The sequence below is a fragment of the Bombus terrestris genome, chromosome 10 (genome assembly GCF_910591885.1).
Source record: "Bombus terrestris chromosome 10, iyBomTerr1.2, whole genome shotgun sequence".
NCBI classification, from domain to species: Eukaryota; Metazoa; Arthropoda; class Insecta; order Hymenoptera; family Apidae; genus Bombus; species Bombus terrestris.
In genome coordinates this window covers 4,742,706-4,759,155 of record NC_063278.1, presented here as the reverse complement: position 1 = coordinate 4,759,155, position 16,450 = coordinate 4,742,706, and the positions used below count along the sequence as shown (strand labels likewise).

Sequence of the window (16,450 nt, the reverse complement as noted above, 5' to 3'; positions counted from 1 at the left end):
ACAAAAATATGCGAAACAACGCACTCGTTGCGATATTTAGCAGACTCGAACAAATTTCTATTTAGACACTTATTTCTCTAATTACGTTCGCGAGAACATAAAATCGCACGAACGTCCGTAGTCTCGTTAGCAGTCACGCGAACATCAACGCTGCATTCGCTATGCAACGAACGGTAAATAATCAGATTCTTGCCGATTAATGACGATCTCGTCGGAACGGAGAGACTTAAAGACCACAGCGAAGCGACAAATCCGTAATGCGACACGCTTGTGCAATGTTAATGAAACCAGAATCTGATCAAAGTAAGTACGTGGAAACGTTCCACGTGAAGGGAGTTTAATCAGCTACGTGTTACGTTGGGTGTGGCTATCTGAAGGACCGTGAAATCAAGGTCGAAATGTTAAACGCCTATAACCTGTCACGTTATTTGTTACTAGTTTCTAAATTATCTACGATATAATCGAAATTCGTTCGATTCCAACGAAGAAAATAATACACCGTATACGCGAACATCGATGAAATACGTGCATATCCGAAAAGGGAAAATCCGCAACTGGGAAGCATTAGGTTGTCTGAAAAGTTTCTTTCGTTTTATGAGGAAATAATAGACACACAACGTTTTTTTCCTTTTATATTATTTATATTATTACGCATTTTGTTCTGTTGAGATGAACACCGCGACATTTCACAGACTTGGTTTCCCGTTTGTACGAAGGTGCATCGTTGTAAGAAACACGTTTGCGAAAGAAAGACACTTTTCGGACAAGCTAATGTTATGTTGGGATAACAAACCTTTCGGTATTTTGAAAATAAATGTTCAAATAGGAGTGGCTATACCGTAGCAGGTATTTAAATAATAAAATCGCGCAGACACGGCTCGTAACAATATAAAATATCTATATTAGATTCCTTGGAAAGTTTCTCTCGTTTCTTCTATTACTATAAAATGGATCCAACGTAATTCGATAAATTAATACAAAAGAAAAAATGTGCCGCATCTGAAATTTTCTTATAGAAGACAAGAAACTTCTACGACGATCTAATATTTCGAAACTGCAAAGAAATTTCGAACGTTGCTACGTAAAGTTCGAATTAAGTTTAAAATTAGTTACACCGTCGTGTGTAACTTAGCCACAGATTCGAATTCCTTCTGGCAAATCTACGTTACAGGAAAGCTAGCAGATTATCTAAACATCGTATTAGGTAACATTAGGAAGCAAGAAGTTAGCTTTGCCTCGGGTTAGGTTCAGTTAAATCTATCACTATCTGATGCTACCTATAAATCCCAATTCCCTCCACTAAATCTATGTCGCCTCGCAGGAGAATCCGCTAGATTCCGTCAGATATCGCTAACGCAGATCACCAATGACAGGTACAAGGTACGAGGATTTATGTTTGCACGTAGAGTTTCATTTAGCAAAGCTCAACTCGATCTTTGTATAGTAAAATATATATTCCGTCACGCTGGTTCTATTGTTAATCGGTATATTGATGGTATGTTGTCTCACCGGTTTGACCGTAGGCGAAAATGCAGGCGTTGTAACCTTGGAACGCATTGTCCAAAATGTCGCGACCCAGGGCGTCGAACACCACATCTTGATTCGCGAAGTTTTCCACGGCCGGGTCCAGGGAATAGAAACAATGATCGAACGCGAAGGTTTTCGGCTTGCTCCTGTAACAACACGAAAAGGTATGCCATTCGTTAGCACATTTTGTAAAAACTTAATACGAACGTGAAATTAAGCTGATATTTTAGAATCAACATCGTCTCAACTGAGAACCTCGAGATAGAAACGTTCACCGAAAGCTCAAACGTATGATCGTTGTTTTATGTTTTAGGGGAAGAGTGATGGAGCGAAGAAACAGAAGAAAGAAGAAAATGGTGATGCGGAGGTAGAAGAGGAAGTCGAGGAGGAAGAAGAAGTCGATGGAGATGGCTAAGAAGTTGATGAAGATGATAACAAACCAGGAGGGAAGAAAGGAAACGGGAATATTTATATGTGGAATTAGTATTTATCTATTAGAGTAATTATTTTCATTTGTCCAGTGTTTTTAATCAAATTTAGAATTGAAATCTCCGATAGAGATTAAATTTCCATTTTAAAGATACAGATAAACCAATAAAATACAGTCGTTCTTTTACTAAAAATTCAAGCAAAATAACTTTATTTCTCACGCTTTATCGATTATATAATATAGCCACACTATATATTATAATTTATTAGAACTATTTCATCGCTTTATTTCATTACTAATTATTTAGTATATACATAAGAAGATACATTTTATAGTCAAAATATCTGTACAGTAAAATTTTGGAAATTGAATATGTATCATAGTATTTGTTCATAAATGTCAAATAGAAAGTCCCCGGGAGGTTTCTAAAGGAACAATGACATTATTCCGATAATTACACATATTTCTCAGTATCATATCTGTCATCGATTTACGAGCTCCTGGGACTTGGTCGATGAAAAAGTTAGTTGCGTGTCGAGGGCTGATTTGTAACCCTTTCCGATGCCAGAAACGTTTTCGGTATTAAATCCCGACGTTTCCCTCCGGGAATGAAACCGTGCGTGAGCCGAGAGCGGAATCGCGTTTACGACACATTACTTTTCAACGTATTTTACCAATAATATTTGAATAATCAAGAGTAATGGCAAGCAACTCGATTCTCATTAGTTACGAACGACGTTTCATTTATAAAATTAAAAAAAAGAAAATTCTCTTCCCACGAACGATCGAACAATTCGATCGTTGCACCTTTAATTTTAATTACTCGATAAAATGTCCCCAAACGCTTCGATTATTAATTAATACTTATTATTAACCGTGCTGATATCCTCGAATTTTTATATGCTAATCTACATTGCAAGATATATATATATATATTTTCGTAGAAAATAAGGAAAATTTTCAATACCTTAAGAAAATGTTCAACGTAAAATTGAGACGGCAAATCGAACGTATCAATGACAGTTCTTTCACGTTTTGCTCAAACTTGAGATACCTTTTGATATTAAAAAGATAAGAAAGAAGCTCGAAAGAAGACAGCATATTAAAATACTATAGCAATAGCGAGAGAATTACAATTAACCCTTTTACAATTGTTTTCGACCTAATCTGTCAAAATGCACGATCTTCTCTAACGCAATTGTTTCTCGGTCGTAGTATAGCAACATAATTTTCTGTAACTCTGTAATTTTCCATATTTTACCTTCGTCTTATTTTATTAAATTCCTGTACTCCCGATACATTGTACGAGGTCGAGTGCATTTTTCGAAAAAAATTAAGAAAGTGGAAAATGTATTTCAATGAGTGTATTTCATGAAAGACATTTCAACGTGAACTTTTTATTCATAAACAACGCACGATTTACATTTTAGGATATTCCTTTGTTTCGTTCGATTGAAATTTCGATAAGGGATGCAATCGCAAAATTGCTAATGCGTAATCATTTGGAGTTCATTTCCTGCGATCTACGGTTTCCTCGAACAGTCGTCGCATCAGTGGAATCAAAAACAAACGATATGGAAATTAAGCAGCGGTAGTTTGCTTTCTCAGCTCTTACCAACAAACGAAAGCAAATTACATTACACAAAGCATACACTTTAAACGATTAAAATTTAATCGGTTCAACGATTCACTAATTTCGAACGTAGTGTTCAGGATCGTTTCTGACGCAGAAGGAAGACACTGGCCTGGCTAATTCTCAAAGGAAAAGAAGGAAACTGTTCGTATATTGAGTCCAGGTCTACTTAAACACATTGCAGAGAAGTGGACAAACCAAGTAGAGCGTATCAATATTTTTCGATCGATGGACACGCGGACGCTTCAACATCTCGAAACAAAGGAAGATGGACTCGCGCCACTTTCAAAATCAACGGTCCATGTTCTACTTTTACTAGTTTTTGATACGCAAAGTAGGTGTGAAACGCAAAGCAGGAAGCGAAAAGTAGCAAGTGTTTCTATAAATGTTGGATTGGCAACTAAGTGATTGCGGATTTTGTCAATGCCGCCTAATGACAAAATCCGCAATCACTTAGTTGCCAACACGATACATTTATTGGTAGAAAAATTGGTTAAAATATTTTGTAAAAGTTAGTTTAAAATAATTGGCTAATTGTCTCGCACAGGCTTGCGCATTTTGGATGATCAGCTGTGCCCATTTCTTGTATTGTCACGAGTGTTAAGAAACGTTTCAGAGGTAACAAGGATAAAAGAAAGTCGTTTTTATGATTTTTTCCCTCGACTAACTGCTGACTCTACGAGTCTAGACGTTTCTGACGCGTAAGTAAATGGCGTTGAAGCGCAAAAGCGTTGAAGTAACTCTTTTTATTTCACTTCTCCTTATCGTTTGTTGCACACGATACGAGCCCAGCGATCATCTTTTATAATGTAACCATCGTTGGCGTACAGTATGGCATCTGTCACAGCTATCAGAACGCAGAAGCAAAGAGATTTTTCTTAACGTTAGATACTTTACGCTGACATCGCACCTATTTTTTTCCAACAAATCCGCAACATCTTCTCTGACAGATAAATAGAGCGTACGTTGTTTAAAAAGAATATTAGAAAATAATCGAATAGAAATTCGAGCTTCAATCTCCCAGGACAGATTTGCAACCAAGCGAATGAGTTTTGTTCGAAATTGATGGAGCAATTAATTTTTCAATTATCGCGCACGTCGGTTTAAAAAAGTTATTGAACGTTGCGCTTAAAAAAGTTAATAAACGATAAAAAGAATCGAAATATAACAAAAAAAACAAATGTACGTTTGTACCTCGAGACTATATATACGTCCCAGGAAAACGTCTAGTTCCGTGTAACTGGTAGTTACGAGTAAAAGAAAAATTCATGAAATTCGCTGGCTTTTGTCGTCGTCACACGAGAATCCACCCACTTCCCCTCCAAGGGGCTAATCCCGAACGAGCAGACATAACGAAGAGAATTGTGTCGCTTCGAGGTTAACAGAGATTCTTCGTTGTACGTGACGGAATAACTAGAGAAAAGGCATTTTCCATCGCGCAGGAAATACGAAAGTTCGTTCCATTGGAAATGAAAACGATTTCCTCTTGTCCTGGATATATCAGAGCCACGACCCCTGTTTCAACGTCAAAAGGCTCCAGAAGTCGTTGAAAACGAGCGTCGTTCCACGCATCGGCCGGCTATCGATTTCCTGTCGCATTTTCTCCACGAGTAATCAGTTTCCATCGGTTTTTCCTGTCCCGAGAAGAAAAAAAGAAAAAAAAAACTGGAACGCTTCGACTTGCAGGCCACACCGAGTCATTACGGGGCTTGTGATTTCGGATAAAATCGTTCGTCGAGGACGGATCGCAAAGACATCCTCTTCGAGACTGGCCAGAATCATTATCGACGGCCATCCACGCGAAACTTTGCCGATGTTTGCCTTTTACTTTGAAATTCCGAATAATCTTGCAGGCTGCGCAAGAAGATCTCCTTCTTCTACTCTTTTTGAGAAGCATCCGGCTCAGTCCGATGCGCATTCTATCTTCCAATTTGCGTGAAAGCTTTTCGATCGAAGCATAAAACGCATATTTTATGTATATTGCTAAATTTTTCTGAAGATTTCTAACTAAGAAGTTTCCTTGTAACTATTCGCTCCTGCCTCTCCTTTCCTCCTTCTAGGAACGTGTATGGTCGATTCCAATACAAGAGTTTACTAAAGCCTTTGCTCGCTTCGTCCAAAATAATTACACCTTCTTGTATTTTACGTTAACGTAATTATTAACCATCGTAATTTCTCTTACACCAACCGTTAAAAATACAATAAATGCAATTTCAAAGCTTTCCTATATCATATACGTAGTACATATATTTAAATATCGAATTATATTTCATTATATTATAATTATTCTCCTATACTCCGTACTATTGTTACATACATTCATTTTATATAATAATTTCCATCGAAACGCGATATTTTGCTGCAGTAGAAAACGCAGAAGCGCTTTACGATGTAATGGCAAACAAACTTGTAGAGTAATTATTCGTTGAAACTTTTGTCTCGCTTACTACTGTACCATATTTCGTTTCTTATGGCACGATATAATTTCACTTCTTTTAATTACGATGCAAACAAGCGTACAGGTAAAAAGTACGACGAGTTATTAATTAGTTGGCAAGGTATGACGACACAAAGCTTTAGACGGGAGCATGTCAGCGATGGCGAAAAAATTGCCCGTGTAAACCGGGGTCAATATCGATCCACGCCCCTATTAAGTCCGCTCGACGACTCGCCGGAAACCTTTTGCGTTTGCTATATTCCTCTTCGTGTTTACCCGCCTCGTATTCCGCGATTTTTGCCTGGCCGTGTGTAAACTTTCGACTGGAACGTGTCCCACTAATTGTGTTTGCCTTTAATGCGGCTACTTTGAAATTGGAACGCCAACTGCCACGCAGAATGTCGAAACACCTGGGATATAACATCGCAGAGACTTTCTTCTTCACGAGCAGTAGGCGGCCTTACGCGTACCGTGCGATAACTCAACACACGAAAACTATCGTTTAACAGAGATAATCGCGTGTCTCGTATCGTAATAACATCGACAGCGATAATGCTGAAGCAACGAAGCTAATAATTAACGATAACAATGAATATTTATAATATAATTACTGAATTACCGAAATAATCTATAGAATTTGTTCGTATATTTTCTACGATATCTTTTTCGTATCCTCTTCATATCATATATATTCTATTTGTTTATTCATTCTGTTGAGAATTGTGAATCTTAGGCACCGAAATAAATGTATAGGAATATTCACATTGCACGTAGAAATGATATGAAAATAGTTTCATATTTATTTAATACGTGATTTACAAGATATTCGTAGATACCCATTGCACGTGTCTCGGCATTCTTTTTGTCTCGTCATCTTTTTACCACTATGCGTACCGAACAGTTGTATTATTTTGTTCTACGAGACGCTACGCACGTACATATTGCCACACACTCATACCCATATATGTGTGTCACTACTACGCGGCTGATCCAATGTAGCACACAAAATTACATATATCTCAATACACTGTTTATTTCGTTTTCTTATGCGCAGTATCTATGGTAAAGAATGGTTTGTTGAAATAAACAAAACCTTGTTATGAAATGCCGCTATCAACTATTACCAAGGCGCCACGGTGGTCACCCGTGACCACCAATAAGATAAACATGAATTTATTAATACTTTGTCATATGTTTTGATTAATAAAAATACTCCCGTGGCGTCCTGAGCGAAACATGTGATTTCGGCGTGGCAGTCAAAGTGTTTAATAGACAATGCTATGTTATCTATATAGCGATATCGAATACGAGTTAACTGTATATTTAATTAATGTAAACCGTGTACGTATTACGCGAACAATGTTTGAAATTTCCACATTTATAGCGATATAGGTACACCCTGATTATGCCAGCTTACCGCGTTACGTCAACATCGAAACATAAAATACCAGAAGGTCGTTATTGTTAGGGTATTTGCAATAAAGCTCATAGCAGAAATCACGATTTTCACATTGTTCTTGTCGCTCCGCTTTCAGTTACATCGCAGCTTACAACAACGGCTATTAATACGTGGACGTGAAACGTAGGATTTATGGTAACGAGGTCTAACAATATCGCCACGAGCTCTTCAGTATTTAAACTAAATGAACGTTTGCCTGAGTTACCTCTCGACCTTATAATTTGGCAAACGACGTGCAACGACGACGGTGCGGGTTCCCAGAGCCGTAGTTCTTACTCGATATCTCCACGAAATTTCGAGAAATCTAAGCCGTCTGAGCATAAACGCGGTTAAAAGTGACTTCTTCGGTAAGTTTTTACGAGGTCGATGGACGACGAGGCGATAATCAACGTCGTATCCGTTTTGGAAACGATCGAATCGATTTCAGAGTTCGTAAGCTGGACTCGCCTAAACGACGATCGTTCTTCGTCCCACGAATACGATAAAACTTTTTCCATCGGCCTGTAAACGTGCCAGGAGACGAGTGTCTGCCCTCCACTCTGCCAACTAGAATCGCCGATCTCGTTGCAAGCTGTAGCCATTTAACGACCCCTCGAATCCCAACAACGATTCTGCATCGACACGGCTAGTTTGCATAATCGCGTGGATGGACGAGCGTCTGCATGTCCACTGGACGATTAGAAAATCGTTGCGATAGACAACTTTCCCAACGACTAAGGATACAGCTGCAGAGGAGGCTCGCTTAAATGGGGCTGTTGGGGAGAGCCAATTTCGGCTGCATCGTTCTCGAGTATATGGCACACTAGTTTTGAAATAATAGTTTTACGATATCCGAGATACGTTGATTCTTCGCAGTAATTATTCAGGCTAGTGGTCTTACGTAATCGTATCGATTCTCCTATTTCATGAATAAGCGAAATAAAGAATCGTGTTTTTTAAATAAATTGTATAAAAACATCTATTTCAATACTTTCTTTTCTATATCTCTTACCGCACACACAAAACAGCTTAAATACATACAAATAACAAATAAATGAATAAATTTTCGAAACAAAAAGCTGCTCTTTATTTTGCAATGCTACAACTGTCTTTCTCAATATTTTTCTCCTCCATGTGTTTTTCACAAAGGCTCGCTAAATTCCAACTTCTCTCTCTCAATACACACACACATACAGTACAGTCCACCTACGTTTGTATCACTGTCTACATTACACGTATAAAACATAGCCAGGTTTAATGCGAAAATATAGAACATATCGAAAGCATAATATTTGCAACGTACAACGTACCATTCCTTTGCATTCTGTCCATAAAAATACGAATTTGCGTACGTATCCTCCAGGACGCTCATCAACCGCTACAACCACCCACTCTATGTTAATTCTTTTAATCGAAGCTTCGCATTCTCTATCGCGCGATCTAAAAATACCGCGTCCATCAAACGAGACGTTCTCAATCCCTGATAACACATACACACACACACCAATTACAACGCGACATTCGTCCTGAAGTCTATCAAAAATTACGATCTCCCGCTACATCCACCCTTCGTCAAAAAAGAAAAAGAGAAACACCCTCTCACAACACACCATTCCATGTGTACAGCACGCACAACACGGAAACAAACCTGCCCTTTTTCCCTTCCGAGAGTCCTCTGCGAAGCAAACTCTTGTCCGTCGTTAACAACGCGACGAGGACAACGCCTAGTCGTTCACCTCCTTCGGAGAATCGTGTCGAAAGCAAAGAAAGAAAAAATGGTGGGGATCGTGGAAACAACACTTGGCACACGCGAATTGGGCCGACACCGCGTCACAGAAACAGACGGTGAGATTCGTTTTCGCGTTTTGTAGCACGTTACGGGGACACGGTGTGCAAAAGGCGACGTAGGCCGCTCGATAGTCCCTGTTTTAATCGAGAGCCGAGCCTCTCGAGCTGGCCGGCTGGCCATCGCGTGACAAAATCCCTTTCGACGTGCATCTACCGGGTGTACAGGAAATGCCGCATCTTCTCGATGGAAAATTTTACGAGCCAGAACGTGGGCTATCGTCCATGGATCGCGGAGCATTTGCGATCGAATGGGAACTTGTAGAATAAGGGTCAGTTTGGTACGATTGGCACAGTTCGAGAAAATGATAGTCTTGGTATTAGGTTGTCCGAAAAGTTTCTTTTATAAGGAAATAATAGACGCACAATGTTTTTTGTTTTATTATATTGAATTATGCACAAGCACAATGATAGAAATACAACGAAATGGATCACATATATAATTCAATAAAATAATATAAAACAGAAATTGTTGTTCATCTATAATCACTTTATGGAATGAAAGAAACTTTTCGGACAACCTAATACTTACGCGACAGAGCGTTTTCAGCTATGCGGTTGATATACAGCCGACTGAAAGTCTGAACGTTGGTAACTGATCATCTATTTATAATTATAAGATTCTTGTCAAATAAAGTAACGTTTTAAAAGTAAAATTACACAGCGAAATTATTATAATAAGACGATATTTTAATATTTCAAGCCCTTTAAACTTTCGTTTCTTCGTATTGTACTGTACGTTTCGGTGGTACGATTGGCGGACACGCGAACTTCCGTGTAACAAGAAACATACATGTCATACGTGTTACAGATGTACAGGCGTTAATAAAATGTTGATAAAAAATGAATTCCCTTTTTCTAAGGTCATGGTTCTATTTATATATATATATCCACATACAAAAGATTAAACAAAATAATGGAAACATGTTACACGTATATACATATATGTATATGACATATAACAGCTGTTTCCATTATCTTATATTAGGTTGTCTGAACTTAAAATATATTTATACATTTGTATAATTTGTATTGTAACATTTATACAAACATGAAACCTAATCTGTCGAACGTTGTGATCTTTACTTTGATAGAATAAAATGGATCATACGTAAATCGATAAAATAATCTAAAACGGAAAATGTTGTGCATCTATTACTTTCTCATAAAACGAAAGAAACTTTTCGGACGACCTAATAGAATGTTATCTACTATTTAATACGTAAAATAATACATATTTTGTTGTACATACGCAATCATACATATTGTATATACATAATTTATTACATAAATACATAATAGTATTACACAAATTAATTACATAATTTATTATTTAATAACAGGAAATCCTGTTATATGTCATATACGTACGCGATGTATAAGATCTTTCTATTCCATTATTTTGTTCCACCCTTGTACACAGCTATATATAGATACACGACCTTCCAAAAACTGAATACATTTTTTATTAACACCTTTTATACATACGTGGAAATACAGGCTCCTTGGTATACATGTAGGTGAGCTGTAACGACCTTCGACACGCAAACCTCTGCGGTGGTCAGACCGTCAGTAGTAGAGGTATACAGGTGGTCAGGCAATGGAACTGGGTTATAACGATTGGCATAAATGCTCGAGTTCGGGGCTGACGTTTAGCGAACTACGATTCGGAGATTCGGTATTACAGCTTGGATTTTTACGGCCGTTCCTATTCTCTGGCAAACTTTCCAAGTGGTTCAGAAATTTATTTTTAGAATATCTTCGTCGAAGTAGGTGAAAGAGGATAATTTATTTTCTACACAGTAACACGGTAGACTTTTGTTCGCTGGTTTGTTATAGATAACGATAATTGTACGTTCGGCGTAGAGCTACTGACAAATGATTACCATTTAAATAAATTAACCAATAAATAAATTAACCGTACTGAAAAATTGTTTAATATTTCGAAATTCTCGTTTATTCTCGAACGTCGAAATAACTAACAATTTCTCGATGTAAAATGAAATTGAATTCTATTTTCGTTGAAGTCTCTTCCATGACTCTTTGGAATTATCGAATATTGGATGGAAATTGTCTGTAGCCTAGGAAAACGTTAACTAGAATTGTATATTAATCTACGTTACGATTTTTATTAAAAAAAAGGAACCACTGACTGCGCTTTGTCGAGGCATAAAATTGAACGGGAGAAATTGCCGATCATGTTACGTTTAAGACGCTTTACATTTGGTGGCGTGTAGAAGCAAGGAAATAGCCGATCTTCAAGGGATTTCTCTCTTCAAACGTTCGACGTTTCCAACGTTTGCACAGTCTTCAAAATAAATAGTCGGGAAAGTGATCGAAGCTTCGAGTAACTATAACGTGCACCAAGTTTCCAACCTGTGATCGTAACTGCAAATATATACTCACACATATACGATGTCATCCGCAGGATAGTAGAGACGAAGAAAAGCGTCGAAGAAAAGAAAAACAAGTTGGATGGTGTAAAATCAAATTTGATATGTAAATTTCTGCCAGCAAGAAGGTCAGTTTTAAAATACAATACAAGCGTCCATAATAGTTTTCACCTATTTTACAGGATACTTAACAATTTTAAACTACACAGTCTCGCCATAAAATTAGCGTATTATACGATAAGAAGACTAAAAGGGTTGTTTAACACCAGAATTATTAAACCAGTTAAAACGATCGATACGAGATCTTTGGTATTTCCAACACCGATAAAATGTACGTGTTCGTAACAATATCATCATCGTTAATTTCCATTTCATTCGAACAAAAGTATAATCGCTTGTACATCTTCGTCTTCGCGTGTATCGCTTTAATAACTCTATTTATTTAAATTAATTCGATATTTATATAAAATTCCAGCTCGTTCGAACGTAGGATCGCAGGAAAAATAATGCAACAATTTTCACGCAACGTAAGAAATGTTATAAGCTTAAAATTTAATAAATTTAACGCTATCGTCCAATACTTGCCGCTGTACTTTCCCATGTAGAAGCATCAATTTTCCAAATCATCTACAATGGAATTTCATTGCACGCGGCAACAATAGGAGGCTTTCCTTTTACATTTCGTACAGACAAGCGAGATATATCGGACTAAGACCGCTGAATCGCACCTCTGAAACGAATTATTCACGATCGAAGCAAGGCTGCACGAGTCTCGAGGGGAAGGATGCAGATCGGTGAAAGCAGAAGGGACAGCGCTGCAGGCGGCGGATGTTCACGGGGAACACTGAATCAGGCCTTTAACGAAGGTAAACTTAATTAAGGTAGTTGTCGCTGGTACAGCACAGGCTGCGTGGGTCGAGCCAATAAATCGAGGATTTCGCTTCATAGTAATATACCGATGTGACGCATTGACCAGTCGGTCAGGGGAACTTGAAATTCACTCTGCTCTGCCAACCGTTTCACGTCTAATCGTTTCATTTCAATGTCACTGTACATTCACTCCTTTAGTTGGCAATTACGTTAAAAATATCTGTAAGTGGGTTTACAGTGGCTACAAAAAGTATTTTCTTTTATGTTATTTATTATTTACTTATTTATTTATTGCCGCGTTGATCGATGCTCTTTGGAAAGCTCTTCGTTATTCCTGACGACTTTCGTCGGTCTTTTAGTGCACCTGTATCTGTTACATTGTCTCAATAAACGATTTAAGCGGACAAAAATGTTTTTTCCTTATTATGTGTTAAAATGTTTCTCGTTTCTCCTTTTAGTAATAGTTCCAATGTTAATTAATTAACGACGCGTCTATAAGTAATTGTATTATTTGTTTATTATTTATTATTACTTAGTCCGTACCTTTTGGCTTTGGACGAGCTTTCGGTTTTACATTTCGTTTACCTATTACGCTTTTTTACATTCTATCAGTCTCTATAAGCAATTATATAGATACTTATCGCTCACATTGTACACGTTTTTCGTATAGGTACACCACGTAAAATAATCAATTCTGAATATTTAATTCTGACCAGTGACAGTATAAAATGGCATCGCGAAATTTCTTGGACGAACCAGGTTCGACGAAAGGAAGCTTAAAAAAGCTTTACTCAGTCACGTGAAACTTGTTAGTATACAAGAGCCAGGATGTTGTTTAGTTCCGGTAAAACAAGCCTGTATAACGTGATGCTAATACGTGTAGATTGAAATTTGATAATAAAATTTAACCGCTTATAAAACTTGAACAACTATATACACGGAGAAAGAAAAATGAAATATCATACTACATAATTCTACGTAATTTATGTAATCCATCTTATCCTATTTTCTGAAAAAAAAGAAAAAAAAAAAGATTTGAGAGAATTCTAACATTAACATAATGTCGTGGTTAGCGTGGTATTACGGTTAAATTATAATACGACTTGAGTATAAATTCTCTGAAGAGTACCTTGAACATAAATATTCTTAACATTTCTTATTATGTTAATTTCGCGTTCCGATCTTTTTTTAACATATCAAGGATATATTTCTATATTTTGCTCATACTTGGTCCCTATTTTTACATAATTTGCCAAGGACGCTCACGCTATTTTCTTCGCACAGAACACAATTGCACGGCGCGTGGAAGCGAGAATCGCCTGTTAATCGCAAATTGTCGCGTGATTCGGGAGAATACGAAAAGCGCAACGATTTTTTTCCTTTTTTTTTTTTTTTAAATACGAAACATCAGATAATACGTACCACGAGCAGAAATTGAAACGATCGTGCAGAAAAAGTCACAATTTGTAGCACGAGGAACGTTTTCACAGTCGTAAATAAAAATTTCAAGATTCTTGGTTAAATCGCGATCGTATTGTTTTATGACCAGTCGCGGACTGACTGCAACAGACGGAACGATAATAATGTCCCTGAAAAATGTTTCCATCGACCGACGTCATGGTCACGATACCAACTTCCACGTTCATCCCTTATTCATAAGAATTTGAAACATTAAAAACCGACTGCTGTTTGTTTCGTTTTACAGTATGACGTCGGCTAGACCAGACGAAACATCTTCGAACTCGTCGTTTATTTTACATGGCGTTTCTTTGGAAGTTAGAGCGGCCATTCTCGTGCCGCATTCCTCGTAAGAGACGTTGGCAATTGCCACGAGGGAATATCGTCGTTTGCGCGTCGAAAAATTATTTATGAAACGATGAAGCGATTTTTAAACGAGATCCACTCGAATCAAAAATGTATAATAGAAAAGCGAAGGAAAGTTTTTAGTTCAAAGAAAATAGCAATCTTTGATTTGTCTCGGTTTTTATTTATTATTGTTAGAACTACTTGGGATTATAAATTTTTATCAGAAACTGAATATCGGGTTTGAGTCATTTCTACAGAGAAATATGACGTCGCCGCTTCTTGCAACGAACCACAGAAATTATCCTATGTGGATGGTTATGTTTTTCAATAAATAAATATCGCGGCAAATTAATTCTTAACGATGGCGATAAAATAATCGTTTTTTAATTATTATCAAGCTGTTTAAACATCTAATTCTCGACTCTGAACCAATGTGAATAATTCAAAAAGGATATAAACAGTTTAGTGAGATTGTTATTTATTCAAAGCTGTTTTGCAACTTTCGTTTCGTCGTTTATTTATTCATCGCTCGCTTATGAACGCGAAACTACGATTAAACAATTTTAGAAAACGACTTCTTGTATTTCCATTTAAACTATCTCTCGTTGTTTCGTTCAGAGTTCATTCATTCAGCGAGATGTGAAACTTGATTCTTACGAAGTATTGATTACTCTGAACGCAGAAAGTCGTGGGAAATTATTACGTTTTTCCAACAGAGAATTTTTCTATGTTCTTTAGTAGCTTCGTTGTATTTTCGAGCTGTTAGTTTTGGTAATTTTGGAAGCTGCGTGGCTGCCGATTTTTTTTTTTTTTTTTTTTTTTTTTTTTATGCTAAGAATACGTGACGCCGGAAACTGTACAAAATTCGTCTCGTGCAATTTCCTTTGAAATTTATTTTCCCACACGTACGTGTACGCCGTTTGCTTTAAACGACAGCAAAATACAAGTTCGTTCGTCGAATACGAAATTACGAAAATAATTTTCCATTGATTTCAGCAATTATCTCGATGAACAGTTTTTAAAACGTTTCTCGGAAACGTAACGAAGCTGCAAAATTAATTTGATATTACGTATCTGTTCATTGCGCTCCTGTATCTTTCATTGGCACCGCTGTTGTATCGAAATCGAACGACCTTTTTTTTTTTTTATCACAATTGTCGGTTTCGAGATTTCTTGAAAAACTTGTTAAAAATAATTATTCAGAGTTGCCTCGACTCGACTCGTGATCCGACGAAATTAAACGGAAGATTGTGAATATTTCGGCCCAAGGCGGAAATAAAGTAATTGCACGAATAGTTGGTTATACGAGCGCGTCATAAGAGGAACGCAATGAATATTTTTGCGAGAGATGGTTCGGTTGTAAATGCGGCGCACGCGATGAAATATAAAACGAACGATCGACGTAAACGCTGCACAATGCCGTGTCTCGCGACCAACTGCTTTCGCAATTTTGCTCTGATTAATTTTTACGCCAGCAAAACGATCCTGTCTATCTTATCACGAGCAATATCGGTTAATTTCTCCTGTAAGCAGATAATCGCGTATTTTCTCCAAAGCCACGGTCTCTCTAAAATTATTACGTCGTTCATCCGAAGAATGATTAAAAATTATCATACTCGTGACCAGGCTTCTTGTCGATGGTCAAGGACGCAGTTTCATTTCTCTATACCCTAGGCGCAACTTTGTCACGAGATTCGATCAAGTTGGAAAGTCAATGTGAAGAGCGAGAGGATCTCGCGTCTATCGCAACTTACGCAGTCTCGCATCGGTGGCTCTGCTCGTCATCTTCTAGATCCTAAATAATTTCTTCTAAACAATATTGCGGCATCTTCTAAATTCTTCGCTTTCTACGAAACAGCACCTGAAAAGGAAGCTCTTTATCGCCAACAACTGCCATACGTTCGGTAATAATGCAAAGTCACAAAAGTAATCGCGTTGTTTGAGAAGCAGGAACGCGCACATTGCTCTCGCCTAATCAATTTAGCTGTTGCGATCTCCTTGAAAACCGCGTATCTAAGCTGTGTCGCTAAAGCGACGACGACGAGTTTACTCGTGAAACGCAGTGTACGCG

The 16,450-nt window shown here is 37.5% G+C and overlaps 1 protein-coding gene and 1 long non-coding RNA gene across 11 annotated transcripts in view; one reads left to right on the top strand and one right to left on the bottom strand.

Moving 5' to 3' along the window:
* Positions 1–16,450, bottom strand: part of LOC100647628 (kinesin-like protein KIF13B) — a 168,957-nt gene that overhangs the window by 33,228 nt on the left and 119,279 nt on the right. For all 10 annotated transcript variants that reach the window (XM_048409262.1, XM_048409261.1, XM_048409265.1 and 7 more), the window contains exon 3: positions 1,510–1,673. In XM_048409262.1, coding sequence (XP_048265219.1) covers positions 1,510–1,673 — 164 coding nt within the window. The remainder of the gene's footprint in view (positions 1–1,509; positions 1,674–16,450) is intronic.
* LOC125385789 lies at positions 1,558–2,328 on the top strand. Its single transcript, XR_007225427.1, has 2 exons — positions 1,558–1,691; positions 1,841–2,328. It is a non-coding gene; the product is annotated as an uncharacterized LOC125385789 (long non-coding RNA).